The 20,113-nt window shown below is 42.0% G+C and overlaps 1 protein-coding gene across 2 annotated transcripts in view; it reads right to left on the reverse strand.

The window, feature by feature from the left end:
* The window catches only part of CERS6 (ceramide synthase 6), a 123,385-nt gene extending 104,546 nt beyond the window's left edge, over window positions 1-18,839 (reverse strand). The window contains exon 1 of one of the 2 annotated variants that reach the window (XM_087920009.1): window positions 18,401-18,839. In XM_087920009.1, the coding sequence (XP_087776135.1) occupies window positions 18,401-18,570 (170 nt within the window). In that variant the 5' untranslated portion in view covers window positions 18,571-18,839. The remainder of the gene's footprint in view (window positions 1-18,400) is intronic. The other variant, XM_026697100.2, reaches the window with a different exon arrangement.
* Window positions 18,840-20,113: the final 1,274 nt, after the last annotated feature.

Below are 20,113 nucleotides of genomic sequence, written 5' to 3' on the forward strand. Positions count from 1 at the left end.
GGGAAGCTGTGAGGCTATTGCCAACATTTCATACCCCTCCTCTTGCTGCACATTCCATGACAGCATCACAGCACTGCACAAAGATATATTGGATAGCAATGTGGAACGTCCAAAGGATGAACCGGGGTAAATTGGATATCATCAAACAGGAGGTGACCAGATTGAAAATCCTCCTCCTTGATATCAGTGAGCTATACTGGATAAACAACAGTTATTTCCAGTCAGAGGAATTAACTATCTATTAATCAGGCCATGACACCCAGGAAAATGAATGGAGTGGCATTTATCACAAGCAGGAAACCCACCAAAGCAGTCAAAAGCTTTCTCATGGTTAACGATTGCATTATGATCATCCAAATCTGTGCCACATCCCTCAAAATCATAGTTATCTACATCCCAACAACTAATATGACAGAGCTTGACTTAGAGCAGGGCTGTCAAACTCCTGGCCCTGTCAAACTCACATGCTGGCCATGCCCACACCTGGTTTAGCAAAGGGGAAAAAAGTCCTGACATGTCATGTGACACAGCCATGATGATGTGACTTTGACACTCCTGACTTAGAGAGGTTTTGTGCCACCATTTTTGGGACAAGTGCCCAAAAAAGACCTCATTTACATACTGGGTGTTTTCAATTCAAAAGTTAGCAACCAAGCAGAAACAGGCAGCTTTGGACTTGGGGAGAGGAATAATATGGGTAATTATTTAACTCAATTTCAAATCACGAGGACCTAGTTCAAACAGCACAAGTGTTGCTTTTACTTTTGGACCTCACCAAATAAACTGCATTGTAATCAGATCAACTATGTCATGTGTAGCTATTGTTGAGCCAGTTCAATCCTCAATGTCAAGACATATCCAGGTGCCAATCTGGGTATAGATTATGAATTGTGGTGGCTAAGGTCAGAGTGGAACTAGGCAATATCAAAAAGACAGCACCACCAAAGACATCACCAAAATCCCATCCATGTATGCAACTGAGATGAAAAATAGGTTTGAACTATTGGATACTGCTGAGAAAGAGCCCAACAAACTGTGGCAAGAAATTCAATTGCCCATCATTGAAACAGCAGTTGAACACATACCACACAAGAGCCTTGAGAAAAATCCTGAGTGGCCCTCAAATTAAACCATCAGAATAGCCAAGCTATGAAAAACAGCCAAAGCAGAAGGCAAATGGAAGGAAGCAAGGAGATTAAATGTGGATTTCCAAAGATGCTGAGCTTGTCAGCTGGAAAGCTGACAGCCGGGGTCTGAGACCTGAGCACCATGTAATGGGGTAAGCTCCCATTCCTACCTACCTAGCAGTTCGAAAACAGGCAAATTCAAGTATAATTATAGCCCCCACTTCAATGGGAAGACAACAGCATTCCGTGCGTCTTTGGCATATAGCCATGCTAGCCATGTGACCATGGAAAATATCCTTGGACAACACTGGCTCCCTCAGCCAAGAAATGGAGATGACACCGCTAGAGCAGTGGTTCCCAAAGTGGGCGGTATTGCCCCCTGGGGGGGATGCCTTGTGTAAGAGGCAAGGGGGCCGGCAGGGGGGTGCTAAGAGGTGGCAGGGGGGCGTTCGAGGTGCCAGCCCTGCAGGCTCACTGACTGCCAGCCACGCAGCCCATTGACTGTTTCATTGTTCCGTAGCCAGCGCCTCAAATGTGGAACCTGCGCGGGGTGAGCACCCTTTCCCATAGAACAAAGGAAGTGCGCAGAGCCCGCCCAGCCTCCGCCTCTCCAGCCAGCTGGGCTTGCGTGTAGGAAGCGGGTGGGTGCAGCTGCAGCTCTCCAAGGCGCGTGGCTCTACGTGGCCGTCGAAGACCTAGAACCTAGCCTCCCTCTGCAGCCCGGTTCTTCCGACTGAGCCCTGCGCTTGCTTGCTTAGTTTCCAAGCGATTGTTCCCTCCGCCTCCCCTGATCTGGGCTGCTTCCGCACGCCTTCCTCCTCCCAGGCAGAGCATAAAGTTGGGAGTCTCTGAGCATGTGCAGAGTACCTCCCCTTGCTTGGCCCGATGGAAGTGGACCTTGGGTTGAAGCAAAGAGGGTGAGGTCAGCTGCATTGCTGCCCCGGGGAAGTTGGCATTGCAAAATTGGATGCCAAAGAGGACTGGAGAAGGGGCAGAGGGGCAGCTGCTGGGGGCTGCAGAAGGGGCAGAGGGGCAGCTGCATTAAGGAGCAGGAAGATCTTAGCCATGGTTTACTCATTGACTAAGCCGGAATCAAACAGCTTGCTAAACTCTAAACCAGAATGGCTGGGTTGATATATTCAGCCCATGTTTCTCATCCTTGACAACTTGTGTGGACTTCAATTCCCACTCTGGCTTTGCTCTACTTTCTCAAAGTGCCACTGTTGTCACATTCTTTCTGTCTGTCTGTCTGTCCATCCATCCATCCATCCATACAAAAGGTCTGCCTGTCTGTCTGCCTGCCTTTCTACCTACCTACCTGCCTACCTACCTATCTACCAATGGGCACATTGGGAAAGTAGAGCAAAGCCAGCATGAGAGGGAGGGAGGGAGGGAGGGGGAGAGAGAGAGAGACCTGATGCATCAGATTGAAATGAGGCCTAGTTTAGACTGAGGCCCTTTTCCACATTGAAACATCTTTGCCAGCACATTGAAACATCTTTGGCTTCTATAATTAAAGGTTTTGTGGACAAAACATGGTCAAGACTATCAGGAAGCTCTCACATTTTGTTGAGGCTTTAAACAGGATCCATTGGACCAGATCTCCAACCTAAAAAATTACTTTTTCCAATGTATTAGAGTGCCAATTCTGAAGAAGGCAACACCAAAATGTACTGGTGAATTACAAGGAGAGCACACACACACACACACACACACACACACACACTCTTCTAACCCTGCTGGAGCAGGTGATTGGACTAGAATAGATATCTCATTATCTTTCTCCTCCCTCCCTCCTTCTTTATTTCTTTTTCTTTCTGTCCCTTCCTTCCATCCCCCCTTTCTTTGTCACTTTTTCCTTCTTTCCCTTTTCTCTTTCTTTTCTTCCTTCTCTTTCTCTCTCTTTCTCTTTTCTTTCTCTCTCTTTCCCTCTCTCAGGCTCACCTCATTGACTTGACTTGCTTGGGCAGATCCCTCCAGTGCAGCGGGCTCAATGGGGTGGACCTGTGGGGCCGGCACCTAGAACGCGGCAGTGTCGGCATGTTTGAAAAGTAGAGCAAAGTCAGAGGTCAGTAATTTTTGCTGCAAAGAATCACAAAAGCTTCTGGGTTGTGCACAAGAAGGGACACACATGTCAATGCAATTCAGCAACATAAAATAAAGAGATACAAATAAAACAAATCAACAAGAATCGGCAAAGCATCTCTGATTAGATTTTATTCACTACTTGAATCTAATCAGAGATGCTTTGCCGATTCTAGTCCAATGACCTGCTCCAGCAGGGTTAGAAGGGAGTGTGTGTGTGTGTGTGTGTGTGCATGGCTGTCAAAACTCCAAAAACAGGTCAAGTATCTCTGGGGAGGCCAGTCATAAATTAGAACACCTGCTAAACAACCAGCCATTAAGTGAGGACCACTTGTATTTGGTTTGCCAGTCACCTGGCCACGCCCACCCAGTCATATGACCACCAAATCATACCTACCCCATCATGTGACCAGCAAGCCATGCCCAGCCAGCAACACACGTCAGCCAGTCACATGACCAGCAAGCTATGCCCACCCAGTCACATGACCAGCAAGCCACACCCACAGAAATTTGAATCCCACCCCTGGGTGGGGGGCACCGAGGATGAGTTTGTAGCACCAAGGGGATGGTGGACTGAAAAAGTTTGGGAACCACTGCGCTAGAGTCAGATGTGACTGAACAGAGAAAATCTTACCTTTACTACTATTAATAATATATTTTTTTAAAAAAATTAAAATCTGGTATCTTGTTGCAGTTTCAGAACCAAACGACTATATGGATGTACCAGCTCACAGAGACAATGAAGCTGGCAGCCCAGCAGGCAGGACAGAATTAAAATCAAACACCATCACATATGTGTCCTTTTTCAATGGAAGCCCAGACTGATCACACAGCTGCTGTTGAAACAGCTGCTACTGTACCCATCTCAGGCCTAGGAGCTACTTCCTTGCCAAACACATAATGGTAATTTTAGAAAATTCTTCGCCTTTCTTGCTCAATGTCAAATGTGCAGCTTTCTTTTCTCTGCCTGAATCCATGTAGGATGTGTATGAACCTAACGATGGAAAGAACCACAGGCCCTGATTTGGACAATTATGTTAATTTTGTGGCACCTTTGACTTCTAATTTCTTTATTATTTAGAATCCTGTCAAATAAATGATAATCAACTGTGAGACCCATCACAGAGTTTCGGTTGCTAATCAGGAAAAGACTGGAATAGAAAATAAAATGCGTGCTTTCAAACCAGTTTGGACTTCTGGTGACTGCCTGGACAATTCCTTTTCAGTTTTCGAACAACTAGCAACATTTTCAAAAACGTTTTGCCACTTCTTTTTTATAGGGCAGAGAAAAACTGACTCGCCCAAAGTCCCTCAACTGGCTTTGTACCTAAGGCAGGGCTAGAAATCAATCTCCTGATGGCTTAACATGGACACCACATTTTTGCCTTGGGAGTGGGAAGAGAGGGCTTCATCAGCTGCAACAGAAAACAAGTATTGGTGTCTCTTCCCTGCCATTTCTAATTCTATGCAGAGGAAGGATTGGGAGGGGGGGATATAGGTAGTCCACAATTTACAATATTTCATGTAGTGACTGTTTGAAGTTCCAGTGGCACTGACCAAAGGGACTTATGATCATTTTTCAGTTACGACCTTTGCAGCATCCTCATGATCATGTGATCACAATGCAGATGCTTGCCCACTGGCTCATACTTATGACTGTTGCAGCATCCCGGGTCACGTGATCCAGTTTTGCAACCGTCTGACAAACAAAGTCAATGGGGGAGCCAGATTCACTTAACAATTTGGGCAAGAAAGGTTGTAAAATGGGGCAAGACTTACTTAACAAATGTATCTCACTTAACAACAGAAATTTTGGGCTCAATGGTGGTCTTGAGGACCACCTGTACCATAGCTTCCTGCTACTCTGAATCAGAAAGAAGGAAAGACGCTTCTTGGTATTTCCAAATACGAGACCAACAGGGGAACCTTTTATTTCATTCCATTTACATTTTAGTTTACTGTAATTAAGTTAACATGAGTGCAGGTCGTCCTTGAGTTAAGACCATAATGAAGCCTGCCTAGTATGGTCATAAGAATAGAATAACACAGTTGGAAGGGATGACTAGTCCAACCCCCTGCTTAGGCAGGAAAACCCTATACTAGGGTTGTCAAAATCAATTTCATTGAGGGCCACCTTAGGGCTGTGGTTGACCTTGGGGTGGGGTGGGGGCATGGCTGACTGGGTGGGTGTTGCCAACTGGGTGGGAATGGCCAACTGGGTGGGAATGGCCAACAGGGTGGGCATGGCCAGCTTGGCACCATTCCCTAAACTGCTGGCATGTTTCCTCTTCGTACTGGGTAGACCGGGCCAAAGCTACGTTGGCCTGACCTTTCTTCACACTGGGTAGACCAGGCTGAAGACATGGCTGGGTCAATCTTTCCTCTTCACATTGGGTAGACCAGGACAGCCCCACAGGCTGGATCCGACCACATTGCGGGCTGGATGTGGCCTACGGGCCTTGAGTTTGACACCCCTGCCCTATACCATTTCAGAGAAATGATTATTCAATCTCTTCTTAAAAACTTCCAGTGTTGGAGCATTCAACAAGCCGCGGAGGTGCAGTGGTTAGAGTACAGTACTTCAGGCTACTTCTGCTAACTTCCAGCTGCCTGCAATTTGGCAGATCGAATGTCACCAGGCTCAAGGTTGATTCAGCCTTCTGAGGTGGGTAAAATGAGGACCCAGACTGTTGGGGGCAATATGTGGAGTCCGTAAACCACTTAGAGAGGGCTGTAAAGCACCGTAAAGCAGTATATAATTCTAAGTGCTATTGCTATTCACGACTTCCAGAGGCATGTTGTTCCACTGATTAATTATTCTGTCAGGAAATTTCTCTTTAGTTCTAGGTTGCTTCTCTCCTTGATTAGTTTCCACCCATTGCTTCTTGTCCTGCCTTCAGGGGCTTTGGAGAATAGCTTGATTCCCTCTTCACTGCGGCAACCCCTGAGATATTGGAACACTGCTATCATGTCATCCCTAGTCCTTCTTTTCAAACATACCAGCAAACGTTCTTTATATGCTTTAGCCAGTCCCCTAATCATCTTTGTTGCTCTTCTCAAGTTGAAACAGTTGTAAATCAAGTCACCCACATGACTGACCCAATTTTATGACCTTTTTTGCATCAGTCATAAAGCAAAGCTGGCAATCTCTAAGCAAACACTGCAGTCATTTGGTGAACCCCATTGTCATGTTTGCTGAAAACAGGAAGTAAATGCTGATTTGGGGCAAAACCATCATAACATGCAGTCACAAGATGACAGGATGTTGCAAACAGCCATAAATGCAGTCCAGTTGCCAACTGCTTGAAGCGTGGCCATGTGACCATGGGAGGGGAGGTGCTGTTGTAATTTTGAATTGGGTTGAAAGTATCTCTGGGGAGATCTGTTGTAACTTGGAAGTGTCACTAAGCAACTGGGTTGCAAGTCGAGGATTACTTATACTCCCCAACTTTGTATGTGATATCCCCTCCCTTCTGTCACATTAATATAGTATTGTAGCAATTGGTAGTACCGCTGAAAGCTTGGGGGGAGGGGCTGCTTTGTATAACTGTGAACTCATTTTTTTTCAGCCAACATCTAAGGAACTGAGTAGTTTTTTCCCCACCTAATTCTATTCCAGGTGGTGTTTCATATTTATATTCTTCAAATGAGCTCCCAGTGACACATATGTCTTGTAGCCTCCGTTTTCTCAAGAAGACATCTGTGAGATTATTTTGGCTAAGGAAGGGAGTGAGAGATTGGTTTAGGGGTAGCCAAGGGGTATCATGGATTCCTTCTCCTCGCTCCATGGTGTCAAACTGGCAGCCAGTGGGCTGGATGCATCACGGGCAGGCCACACCCATCCCAGCTCCGCAAAGGCAAAAAACATCATATGATACGATCAAGTTTGACACCTGTATCCTAGCTGAACATATCGATTAGATCAGGGGTGGGATTCAAAATTTTTAACAATCGGTTCTGTGGGCGTGGCTTAGGTGGTGGGCGTGGCCATGTGACTGGGTGGACATGGCTTGGTGGTCATGTTATTGGCTGGGTGTGGCCAACTCAATATCACTCACTTCGAGGCACACATCTCCTCGCCTGGCCTCTCATGACTGTGGGGATGTTGCAACAGTTGTAAGTGTGAAAAATGGTCACAAGTCACTTTTTTCAGTGCCATTTAACTTTGAATGGCCACTCCACACAAGCAAAGTACCAGCAAAGGAGGGGAAAAAAACTCCAGAGACGTTCCAGAGACAGGAAGTCTAGTCCTGCCAAGAATGTAATAAAGGTTAACCGAGAGGCAGTTTCTGTAAGCAACACCAGAATGTTTCCTTCCTGCCTTCCTTACAGGATTAGGCCAGTAATTTCTTCTAACAACGGGTTCTCCGAACTGCTTAGAATGTTAACAATCCATCCTAGGGAATAGGTGTGAAGTGGTAGAATTCCACCCCTGGATTAGATCACTATCCTTGTTGTTTGAACACCCAGTACTTAACACTGTTCCAAACTAACCACAGTACTATATCTGTTTTAGACTCAGTTTAGCAACTCTTCCCCCTTACATAAAAGCAATCATATGGAGCTTGTTCAGCAATTTGTTTCTATGCAATTCTTATGTGCAATTAGTCTTTCACAGATGTAATCAAAAGAAAATCTTTGATGAAGTGCATTCAGGTTACCCAAGATTGAATACTTCCTTGGGAGAGTTTCACTGAATTCAGCAACACAAATGCCAAAATAACCATGATTAAAGTATTTAACACAAAAATACAAGCAAAATGAATCATTCTTGCTTATTAACAGTTCTAAGGCAAAAAAAAAAAAAGCACCACAATCTGGAGCTTCTGCTACATTTGCATTACATGATTTAAGCAACAGAAGCATTTAAGGGACAAGATATTAAATGTACTATTGTGTGGAATAATGAACTGAGTTCACAGCATCTCATAAGTATATACTTATGAGATGCTGTGATATCAGTTCATTATTCCCAAATATTGGGTGAAGTGAGCACCATTAAATGCTGTATCAATTCCGGGATATAGCATTTAATGCTATAAAAAAAAGCAAAAAGAAAAGAAAAATGAAAAAGGGAAAGTCCTTTCCTCCAAATTCCTAAAAGGTAAATGCCCACTGCATTTCATCTATATGAATTTCAATAGCTATTGGACGTATTTGCAAATTATGCTAAGCCACATTGAGACTTGGTTTAACATTTGACAAACTTGGAGCATAATTTGGACCAGCGCTTCTTAACTCTCCTCCCCCCCGCCGTACTCTCCCAGCTACCTTGTTTTATTTGTTTTACCGCCCTGTGCAGATCTCATTACCAACTATCCCAACAACACGGGATAGTAAGTGGTGCATGTTCTACACTGTAGCCCATAAATCCTGGTTTGGGCTTAGTGTGATAAGAATTCCTAAACCAGAGGTGTCAAACTCAAGGCTGGTGGGCCGGATCTGGCCTGTGGGTTGCTTAGATCTGGCCCACAGGGCCATCCTGGAAAGAGCAAGGGACCGGCCTGTGGTGCCTCTGCCAGAGAAAATGGAGCTCAGGAGGGCCCCACATGCTGTTTTCGCTGGCAGAAGATTGCAGGAGGCTGCTGCAGCTAGAAACGGGGCTCGGGAGCCCGTTTTTGCTGGTAGAGCACTCAGGCCGCCTAGGATGCTGACATAAGTGATGTCGAGCTGGCCATATCCACCCCCTGGTCTCCCGAGGACAAACACAACGCTGATGTGGTCCTCAATGAAATTGAGTTTGAGACCCCTGTCCTAAACAATTGTCTCTTTTTGTTTTTCTGCCTCTATGTCAGTCATGACTCCCGGTGAGTACTTAAACTACTTCTTGAAGATCCTAGGGCTGAGATAGAGAGGGACTAGCTCAAAGTCTCCTGGCCAGACTAGAATTTTCACTCTCCCAATTTCTAATCTCATATCTCTATCACAACCCCAAACTAGTTCTCATGTTTAGAAACCACAATTAACAAAATCATGGCTTAATCTATTTGAACTGTCACTAAAGGTTAGTTTATGGTTCAGCCACCATTATCTACTCAGAAAATGGAAGGGTAAGAATGGCTACATGGTACAGTCTTGCTCCAGTTTCTTTTTAGGTACTTGCCCCTGCTACTATACAGATAGCATGAAGATTGAGAAATCACTGCAATCAGCACCTTATTGCAGTATATTATCTTGGACATGTATCTTGGGTTTCGTGTATGTGTGGGTGTGTATGATTAACATCTTGTGGGAACCAAGGCACCTATACATTCATACATACAGTAAACTCCACAAATGCAACTTTGAACTTTAGAGAAAACAAGAAACCTTATATATGATTGCTTAGAAGAAATTTTCATTACCTTCAATATTTTCAAGTAATTATGCAAGTAACATTACAAGCGAATGGTGTTTTGGTTTTTGGTGTGTGTGTGTGTGTGCTTTTGAGTCAATCATGAATCCTAGTGACTACCTGAACTAATCCTTGAAATTTTCTTAGCCAAGTTTTTCAGAAGTGACTTGCTGTTGCTTATTTCCTAGATCTGAGAAAGAACACCTGGCCCAAGGTTACCTAACTGTCTTTGTGCCTAAGACAGGATTAGAATTCATGCCCTCCCAGTTTCTAGCCTGATGCCTTAACCAGTGCGCCAAAACAGTTCTAGTAGGATGCTAGCAGACACAAATTACAGTTAAGAAATATACTGATTTTGATATCTATTAGAATTATGAGGATGCAAAAATGAAATTTCATCTGAAGTGGGGGGAGAAGCCCAGACCTAAACCTGTAAGAAACTAGGAGATGGTGATAAAGAAGGAGAATTATGCACATAAGCATAATAACGAGGCTGATTATTAACCCAGTGTCTGTTCATTTAAATGAGCCTCTCTAATCACATAAGATAACCCCAAAGAGGCATTCCTATTTAAATATTTTTTTGGATGGTTCAAATACTTACATATGCATCACTTGATCTAGCAGTATGTTTTTATTGCAGAACAAACTGAAAGCAGCATAAAGAAAGAATTCAAGTGTTTAAATAAATTCCAATGAAAATATTCCCTGGGATTAGAGAAAGCATGTGATGAGAGGTTGGTTTACCTCAAATATTGTTTACTGCAATTACTATAGCAAACTATCTTCCACTTGCAACCAAACCCTTAATTTGCAGGTGAAGCACTATGGAACAGTTTTTAAACTACAACCCAGTAATTTGATGTGAAGAATCTTTTAATTGAGAACTACCATTAGCCTATTCTTCTCCCTAGACAGCAGTATTTCAGACAAAAATGCCGATTTTCAAATTCATCTACTATGTTATGTTTCCAAGAAAAATAGCATTTATCAGTAAGAATAAATTGTATTAGGCCTTCAGGTTCAAAATGAATTTAACTGTGTTCCATCTAGAAGCCGTTCTAGCACCTTGGCTTAGAAAAGCCTCAGTGCACCTTGCATGAATTGATTTGCTTAAGTTCTTATCAGTTCTTGCAAAAAGAGCTCACTTAATGGTAGGGTACACTGTTCATGAGTTAAGTATCCATCCTGATCTAAACCAGAATAACCCACTTGAGCTACCTGGATATAGGGGCTCTTCTTCCACCCAGTTTACCACGTATGTTGCCAATAGAGGTGTCTAGCATAGATTTTGTTGATTCTGCTAGCAAGACTTACTGAACAATAATAGGCTGGAACATTTTAGTTCCCTTCTTCCAGATAGCTAGACAAAAATAGATTTTCAGGATCCCTTCCAAACAATTTTTTTCCAGTTCTAGTGAGAAGCAGCCCATCTATTACCAAAGTCCCTTATAAGAAATGTGTCCCATTATCAAAAAAATCCAAACTATTCTGTTTGGCTCCATCCATAGTCAAATGTTCATTTCTAGTATTCTTTCTCCTAGACCCAAGTCTTTCAACAGGAAGAAATGGAAAATAAAACATCACAAGTGCCCCCAGATTCCTCACCCTCCTGGCCAATGCTCTGTAGCCCCTTGCAGCATCTTCAAAGGTATGTCTGACTATGCTATTCATTTCCACATAGTTCAGTAGGAAGGAAAATTGGTCAGTGGTCTGAAAAAGCATAACATCTCAGCACTCTGGCTCACATTTGCATTCTTTTCGATGCCTGTGTTGTATTCTTACATCAAGATGGAAGCTTATACGGGGAAAACCTTTTACATACAGAGCAAACTAAGTATTTCACAATGGTAGAATTCACACATCACATTAAACCATGATGAAGTTTGTTTATGATCAGTATCTTTTGGGAACCAAGGTTTATAAAGCTCAGCTAGCACAATCTATAAACCCAAACAGTTATTCAACAAGCTGTATGGCAAATTGATATAACATTTGTAGAAATTTAAATATTTTATTCTTTGTTTTTATTTATTTCTTAAATTTATAGGCCACCCAATTTCTAAACAACTATGGGTAGTTTACAACAACAACAAAATCCCTGTCATAAAAAGAATACAATCAACTGGAAGAGCAAAATGTCAAAATAAAAGCAAAATATACAGCACAAAATGGAACAACACAAAATAACGTTGTCGCGTCCCCCCCCCCCAAAAAAAAATGAGGGAGGGCAATCAAGGCATGGTGATTTAAATGAAATAAATTATTGGATAATATAATATAACTGGATAATATAATTAAAATAGTTTACAGGTCTCTTTTTAAAAAGTCATTAAAATAGCTTGCTTTAAAAAGCAAATAAAGTATTACCAATTTGTTGAGAAATATGCAATTAAACACAATGTAATGAAAGTTGTGCTGGAATTTTATCATTCCCCACGTATTCTTCCATCACAGATTAAAGCTACTACAGTTGAAGTTCACTATTTTCATAATCCAGTACCATTTTCTTAAAAACTACTATAGTTGAAATATACCTATTTCATAAATCACCATCATTTTATTCCTTGGATTATTTATAGCTGATTTCTGGAATGCATTGAAAGATTAATTTTCATCTAGCAAGCTATGTTTACAGAACATATAAAAAGATAAACTCCAATCTTTGGGTATACTGCCATCTTGTATCTGTAACTATTTGTTCATGAAAGCCTTAACCCATAGTTTTTATTTACAAAAAAAAATCCCTGTGTAACCAAAGTATCTCATTCTAGTTTTTATTTCATTTTATTGCACTTTACTGCATTGTATTGTACCGCATACGTCCTATGATATCCAGATATAGAAACTTTGCTCATGCAGTCAAATATACACTGGGAGGAGATTTTATTCTTGTCTGAGAAAAACAAATTTGCCTCTTTATTTAAGCCAATCAACCAACAATTTTGCAAAGCCACATGCTAGAGTCCCAGATAATACTGAGATCCAGACTGGAGAATAACTGTAGCATGCAGAAGCCATCATTTCATGGTTTGGGACATGTAAAACTATGGTTTGCTACAAATGTATACTAAATGTCTTGTTTCCTCCCACAAGCACAAAACTTGACCCAGGAAACTATAGACAGCCTAACATCAATAACCGGGAAGATATTGGAAAAGATAATAAAAAAAACAGATCTGCCAACATCTAGAAACAAGTAAAGTAATAACTAGCAGTCAGCACGGGTTTGTAAAAAACAGATCATGCCAAACCAATCTTATTTCATTCTTCAACACAGTGACTAAATTAGTAGACCAGCAAAATACTGTGGACATAATATATTTAGATTTCAGCAAGGCATTCGATAAAGTAGACCACAACCTACTTCTTAGTAAGCTAGAAAAAAGTGGAATAGATAGCACCACCACTAGATGGACTCGCAACCGGCTGGCAAACCATACTCAACGAGTAGTCCTTAATGGGTCTAAGTCTACACGGAGGGAAGTAAGCAGTGGAGTGCCACAAGGTTCCGTCTTAGGCCCAGTACTCTTCAATATCTTCATTAATGACTTAGATGAGGGAATAGAAGGGGAACTTACCAAATTTGCAGATGATACTAAGCTGGCAGGAATAGCTAACACCCAAGAAGATAGGCTCAAGATCCAGATGGATCTTGACAGACTAGAACACTGGGCCATATCTAACAAAATGAAATTCAATCTAGAGAAAAGTAAAGTCCTACACTTAGGCAAGAAAAACCAAAAGTACACATATAGACTGGGTGAAACCAGGCTCAATAGCAGTAACTGTGAGAGGGATCTTGGAGTCTTAGTGGACAACCAGCTAAATATGAGCCAGCAGTGTGCAGCAGCAGCCAAAAAAGCCAATGCAATCCTAAGTTGTATCAACAGAGGGATACAGTCAAGATCAAGGGAAGTACTAATACCACTCTATAAAGCCTTAGTAAGACCACACCTAGAGTACTGCATCCAGTTTTGGTCACCACATTATAAAAAAAATGTTGAGACTCTAGAAAAAGTACAGAGAAGAGCAACCAGGATGATTAGGGGACTGGAGGCTAAAACATACGATGAACGGTTGCAGGAACTGGGTTTGGCTAGTCTAGTAAAGAGAAGGACCAGGGGAGACATGATAGCAGTCTTCCTATATTTGAGGGGCTGCCACAGGGAGGAGGGGGTCAAGCTATTTACTAAAGCGCCTGTAGGCCAGACAAGGAATAATGGATGGAAACTGAACAAGGAGAGATTTAACCTGGAAATAAGGATAAACTTTCTGACAAAGAGACCAATCAACCCATGGAACAGCTTGCCCTCGGAAGTTGTGGGAGCGCCATCAGTTGAGACTTTCAAGAAGAGATTGGACTGCCATTTGTTAGAAATGGTGTAGGGTCTCCCGCTTGGGCGGGGGGTTGGACTAGATGATCTACAAGGTCCCTTCCAACTCTGATTATCTGTATCTGTATGATTCAGTTACTCCATAATGTGTAAACCCATACTTTCTCATTTATTCCATAAAGAATGGTTAAGCAAAAATTGTTGCATGAATGCAGCTTGTGTATACTTTGTATAAACATTATATTTTACTGTCTTCTTGTTCTTAAACTTAAAGATAGGGCATGTGAGATATGGACAGGCCAATAGAAAAAAGAAACAGGTACTATTTAGAACTCAATAGCCTTTTGCATTGAATCATCAGATCACAAGCCACATTGTCACTGGGTTTACACATAATGCTAAGTCATAATGTGTTTTGTTGTGCTGTGCTTTAATGTACTGTACAAATCCAGCCATTGTGTTTACAGATGGCAGTTTATGCCTTTATTAAATAAGTCATGCTTAAATAAACCATGCCTTTGTCTCTGAACCAAGCTTTGAAATAGTACTTTTCCCTTCCACAAATTTCCAATCACAAAACATTAACATGATCAGAATTCTGGAAAGGAAGCAGCATCATTTTGTTCTGTCCTTAAAAATTAGACAGCAAAGAGGCTCAGGACAATCTGACTAGGTTTATAGACTATACTAAGCCATTATACATTTGAATTTGATGTTGGCTTAGCACAGTGTGTGAATCTAGCCACTGTGATTTGTAAACAATGGTTTATGGCTTAAAATTGGGAATTTATCCAAATTGTGGCTTGGTTGACAAATCATGGTTAAAATTCTGGATCCAGACATCTGCACCAATGCTCCAAATATACAAGAATTGGCTAATATAACTTTATAAATAAAATAATCAGTTCCATTTGATTCAGAGTTTCCTATATTAATTTAAAAGTAAACAATTTTCATCCAGAGCTAATTAAAGTTCAGCATGTAACCCTAACCTAAAACATGTAGTTTTCACATGAATTTCCCATCTTCCTTATGCAAACATTGAAAATCTGAGTAGCCAACTCTTTATAAAAAGCAATTCATATGAAGTGCATAAAAATACTGAACATGCAGTTTCTTCTGAAATGGAATTGTACAGTATTCCTCAGAAGAAATTCTTCAAGTACACAAAGCCTAAAACAAACTCCAGGTCATTAAGTTTACCTTCCACTGTAGACAAGTTAAATATGTTTGCAAAGTGTTTGTTCTTATATATAAGGAACAAAAGGACATTACTGGATATTCAATTTAGCTAATAAAATAAAAGGCAAATTGTTGCTTTCCAGGGCAAATAATTATGCAACAATGAATCTCTGGTTGCTTAGTTTTAAAATAAAGGAAAAGGTGCTATTTCAAAAGCCTGTTTCTCATCTTACATATTGCAAATAAATTGGTTGATTTCAAAATATCCTTCAACTTATAATAGCTTTGTCCTGTCAATACCTGTTCATGACATAATTCTTTCAGTCATGTTGCTCAATTTTCACGTGCTCTATTATGATCATTCTGCCATAAACTGAAAATAAGGGACAAGAACAGAGTACGTTCAGTGAGATCAGAACAGAAGATGTGTGCTGTGATTATGAATTGCAAGAATTTTTTTTTGAAAAATGGAGACCAAAGAATGTGATTAGAGATGAGGGAGACAAATGTACCTGTAGCATTAACTCAAATATGAAATTCTGCTGTGTCCACCATAAGGGGTGATGAAAGAAACAGCTGCCTTCTCTGAAAAGGCATTATTCTTGGATAAGGAGGGACTAGCAGATAAGGCTACTAGCGGCAGCATTACCTTCGGGTATGACTATGCTGAGCAGACTTCTCGGGCACTGTTCAGCCCCAGTTAGAGCTTCAGCTGCTAGATATCAACAGACATTTCTCAGCTAGGCAACATCTTTTCTCCTTTCTATACTGTCTTAAACAGGGCAACCTTACAGTATGTGGAGAGAGAGAGGAAGGAAACAAGGCAGGGAAATTTTTTTCCCCAATACATTGCCAGCTTGTGGTGACAGGTGGGGAGTGGGGGTGAGAGAGGCATAGGGGTTTTTTTTTTCCCCCTCCTTTTCTATTTGACTGTTTTTGTAATTTCTTACTTTGTCCTCACACAGCTTCTAATTAGAGGAAAATGAACTATGTCAAGGCTAGCACACTTTTTCCTCCACACAGCCTAAGAAAGTATTGGACAGTGTGGATCTATCGCTTCTGCTGGTTCATCTCTGGCATGGGTGTGAGTGTCAGAGTATCACTGGCTACAGACTTTTCCACAGGCACAGGAAAGACGCTTGCAAGATCCTTTCAATACTGAATAATTTTTTAACAATGGAGAAGGCAGAACTTGAAAAATCTAATGGCCCTTGGAAAACACTATCATGGACACATAAAAAAGTCTAGAATAAACAGACTTTTCCCCCCAAAGCACTTACCTGTTTCTATCTGTTGCTCCTATTCAGAGGAAGTTTTTTTTAAAAAAACACACCATTTTTTTAAAGCATGTAGTATTTAATGAAAAAGAGCAAGTGATAAAGGTCTTTCATTTCCTTTCTTAAAGAGCTTCTATGAAATACCTTGGCTACATTGGGGAAAACAGACAAATCTTTCCCCCCACAAGAACTCAAGTTGAAAAGATAGAGGTGGGATGAAGAAGAGGAGTCAGGGGATTAAAGGTAGAAATTAAACAGTAAAGGAAAAAGGGTCCATATACTGTTATCAACCTCATCCTTTTATCTTCTAGTATGTCAGATTAAGAAGCTTTGATATACTGTATTATACACAATCAGAATATTAAGCAAATCAATGACAAAGAAAACCTTAACAATTTGGGTTGACTATATCACCTGGAAACCTGGAATAAAAAAGTAAAATTCTAAACAGTATCAATCCTAAGGGATTGGGAAAAGAATTGTGCAGAAGTTTATCTTAAGCAACAAACCCTTTTTACAGTATAATATTTTCATTCTATGGATTGGGTGACATTTACAATGTTTTATCAGTTTACATTAGGATTTAGGAACTATGATTTATTATATTGCTAATTTGATCAACAGACATTTTACCTGTGGTGAATATTTTTTTGAGTTGAGGACTAAAAAATGAACATGAACTATACCTTAATTATTAATGTAATCTAATTTATGACAAGAACATATTACTCTTAAGTAAATGCACAACCCTAATCCTTTTTGCTTATTAACCACATGAACAATATACAAATCCCTTGCTTATAAAAATCAGAAATTTATTTTTAGAATTGGACAAAATTGAAAAGTTATTTACTGTAGGATCTATTTTGATCCAGGGCTCATGACTCTATTTGCTTTTACCTGCTTGAAATTCTGCAGCTTCAGCTTGGAATTAAATTAGTTATTTTTTTAAAAAAAACTCATTTAAGGCTATGACTATGTAAAGAAAACCTTTTTTTTCCTCTCTTTCAATGGATTTTATAGTTTCTCCTTCCTAAATCCTGCTGTTAGAAAACAGTGTTTGGCGTCGGACGGCCTATCTTAAAGCACATTCCATTGAATCCTGCTATATTTATTTGACACACAAAGCCATGAGGCTGTTCAAATGAAGTTGATTGAGTTGATTGAGAGACAAAGAGTTTCGCTTTTTCTGAAGCATATCATTCTCCACAGGGTAAACCCCCCCACCCACCCAAAAATTTTTTTCCCATTCTTCCAATCTAATACCAGCAGACTGGCTGATCCCTGTCAGTGAAATTTTGCCTTTGAATGCCATCATGTGGGCTTGTTGCCCATCACAAAACAGCCTGCTCTAATACTACAGAAGAGCGGATCTACGATGAACTCAGATGCTCCCCAGCCAAAATAAATCCTTTTTGGGTTTTTTTTTTGTTTTTGTTTTTTGCTTTACAAATCCAATGATCACACCCTGGACTAAAACAAGTGTTAAAGAAACCACATCCCCTCATCTCTCCTCTTTTTCTTCAGGGAAGTTTGATCCGTCCATCCCATAGTCCTAACTCCAGAAGCTAAATTAGAGTCACACACACACACACACACACACACACACACAAGGGTTCTTTCCCTACAACCAACATATATATAAATATAAGTATATAAGTATATAAATATATATATATATAAATATATGTATTGGTTGTAGGGAAAGAACCCTTATGGGGTCTGTGTAGTCCACCCCCCCTTAATTTAGCCTCTGGAGTTAGGACTTAGATATATATATAAAACGACCAATATATATGATTATATATACCGGTTTATATATTGGTGGTGATGTATATATTGGTGGTAGGGAAAGAACCCCACACACATATATATATATATAGCGCTTCAGGCGCACAGCAACCAACCCCAAGAGGCCAACGCGACACCTCAGCCAGCCGGGTACGGCCGTTGTTAAACGGGAAGAGCGGACTTTTCCCCACCGGAGCCTGAGGTGAGATGGGGCGGGGAGGGGACGACGAAGGAAGGCGATGCCCAAGGTAGTTTAAGCCACCTCACCTTTCGAAAAGAATGCGGATCATGAAGATGCAGAAGGCCAGGGGAAAGGCTAAGTAGAGGTCCTCCACCTGAGGGTAGGTGGCTTCTTCGGTGTTCTTCAGATCCGCCCAAGTGACATTGTGGGGCAACCAAAACCTCTCGTTCCAGAACCAAGCCAGGATCCCTGCCATCTTTGCTTTGTCTGGCTCAGCTTCTGCCCCCTTCCACCACCTTTATTTTTATTTTTATTTTGCTTTTCCTCCCCGCTTGCCGCCGAAGAAGAAGAAGATGCTCAGGCGCGCGCGGGTGTCCGCCGAGCTTAATGTGCCTTGAATCTGGCCGGTCAGCGCTACGGATGCTATTCTAAACCCCTCCCTGAGCGGCAGCGGCGGCAGCGGCGGCAGCAGCAGCCACATCCAAGCTGGGCCCACCCAGCCTTGCCAGCTTGCCAAGCTTCAGCGAAAAGGCCGCCCTTGCCTGTCACAAGTCCTTCAAGGAGACGCCCCCTGATTGGCTGCTGCCGCTGTCAACCAGCTGTACGCAGGCGAGTCCTAACGCTCCCCCGATGGAGCTGCACCCCCCACCCCCCCACCCTGTTCGATCGAGGAAGGAGGAACGAAGGGTGGATTCCGGCTGGGCAAATTCAAATTGCTTCCTTGGGGTGCTGGAAGTTGGGGGTGTTCGGGTTTGTGTGTTTTTTAAAAAATAAAAAACTGGGGATGGGTGTGTGGGAGGGGGGAGATCTGATGTATGATTTGTGTTGCTTGGAACGAATCGAACCTTCTAGCTCTCTTTGCAGGAAAACATCAACAACAACAACAACAACGCGTTGCCTGTCCATTGGAAATATTAGGCATGTGTGTTTGAAGAGGAGAGGTCGGTGTGCAAACCCACTGGAATCGTGTCACACTGGGGAGAAAATAATAATAGGACATCAGGAAAGGTGGGAATGCATCTGGTGTGAGCAAAATATAGAGCGTGGGGGCTCCACCCCTAAAATATAAACAGGTGGTGTGTGGTCTTATTGCTTCTGTGCCTAAGTTGAGCTGTAGGATAAGCCTACCCTCCCTCATCCCTCAAAAAAATAAATAAATAAAAAATTAGGTAGCAGCAGCAGAGGAGGATGTTGCTGGAGGATGTTGTAGGCAGCAGAACGTTCTCTACGGCGTCTCCAGACCCTACCACGTCTGTCACATGTGCTCAGTGTGAACCTGCTTTCATCTGTGAAGAGCACAGGGCGCCAGTGGTGAATTTGCCAATCTTGGTGTTCTCTAGCAAATGCCAAACATCCTGCAGTGTTGGGCTGTAAGCACAACCCCCATCTGTGGACGTCAGGCCCTCATACTACCCTCATGGAGTCTGTTTCTGACCGTTTGAGCAGCCACATGCACATTTGTGGCCCGTTGGAGGTCATTTTGCAGGGCTCTGGCAGTGCTCCTCCTGTCCCTCCTTGTACAAAGCCGGAGATAGCAGTCCTGATGCTGGGTTGTTGCCCTCCTACGGCCTCCTCTATATCTCCTGATGTACTGGTCTGTCTCCTGGTAGCGCCTCCATGCTCTGGACACTACGCTGACAGACACAGCAAACCTTGCCACAGCTCGCATTGATGTGCCATCCTGGATGAGCTGCACTACCTGAGCCACTTGTGTGGGTTGTAGACTCCGTCTCATGCTACCACTAGAGTGAAAGCACCGCCAGCATTCAAAAGTGACCAAACCATCAGCCAGAAAGCAT

The sequence above is a fragment of the Pseudonaja textilis genome, chromosome 1 (assembly GCF_049901715.1).
Source record: "Pseudonaja textilis isolate UNSWEBS1 chromosome 1, rPseTex1.2, whole genome shotgun sequence".
In the NCBI taxonomy this organism is placed as follows: Eukaryota; Metazoa; Chordata; class Lepidosauria; order Squamata; family Elapidae; genus Pseudonaja; species Pseudonaja textilis.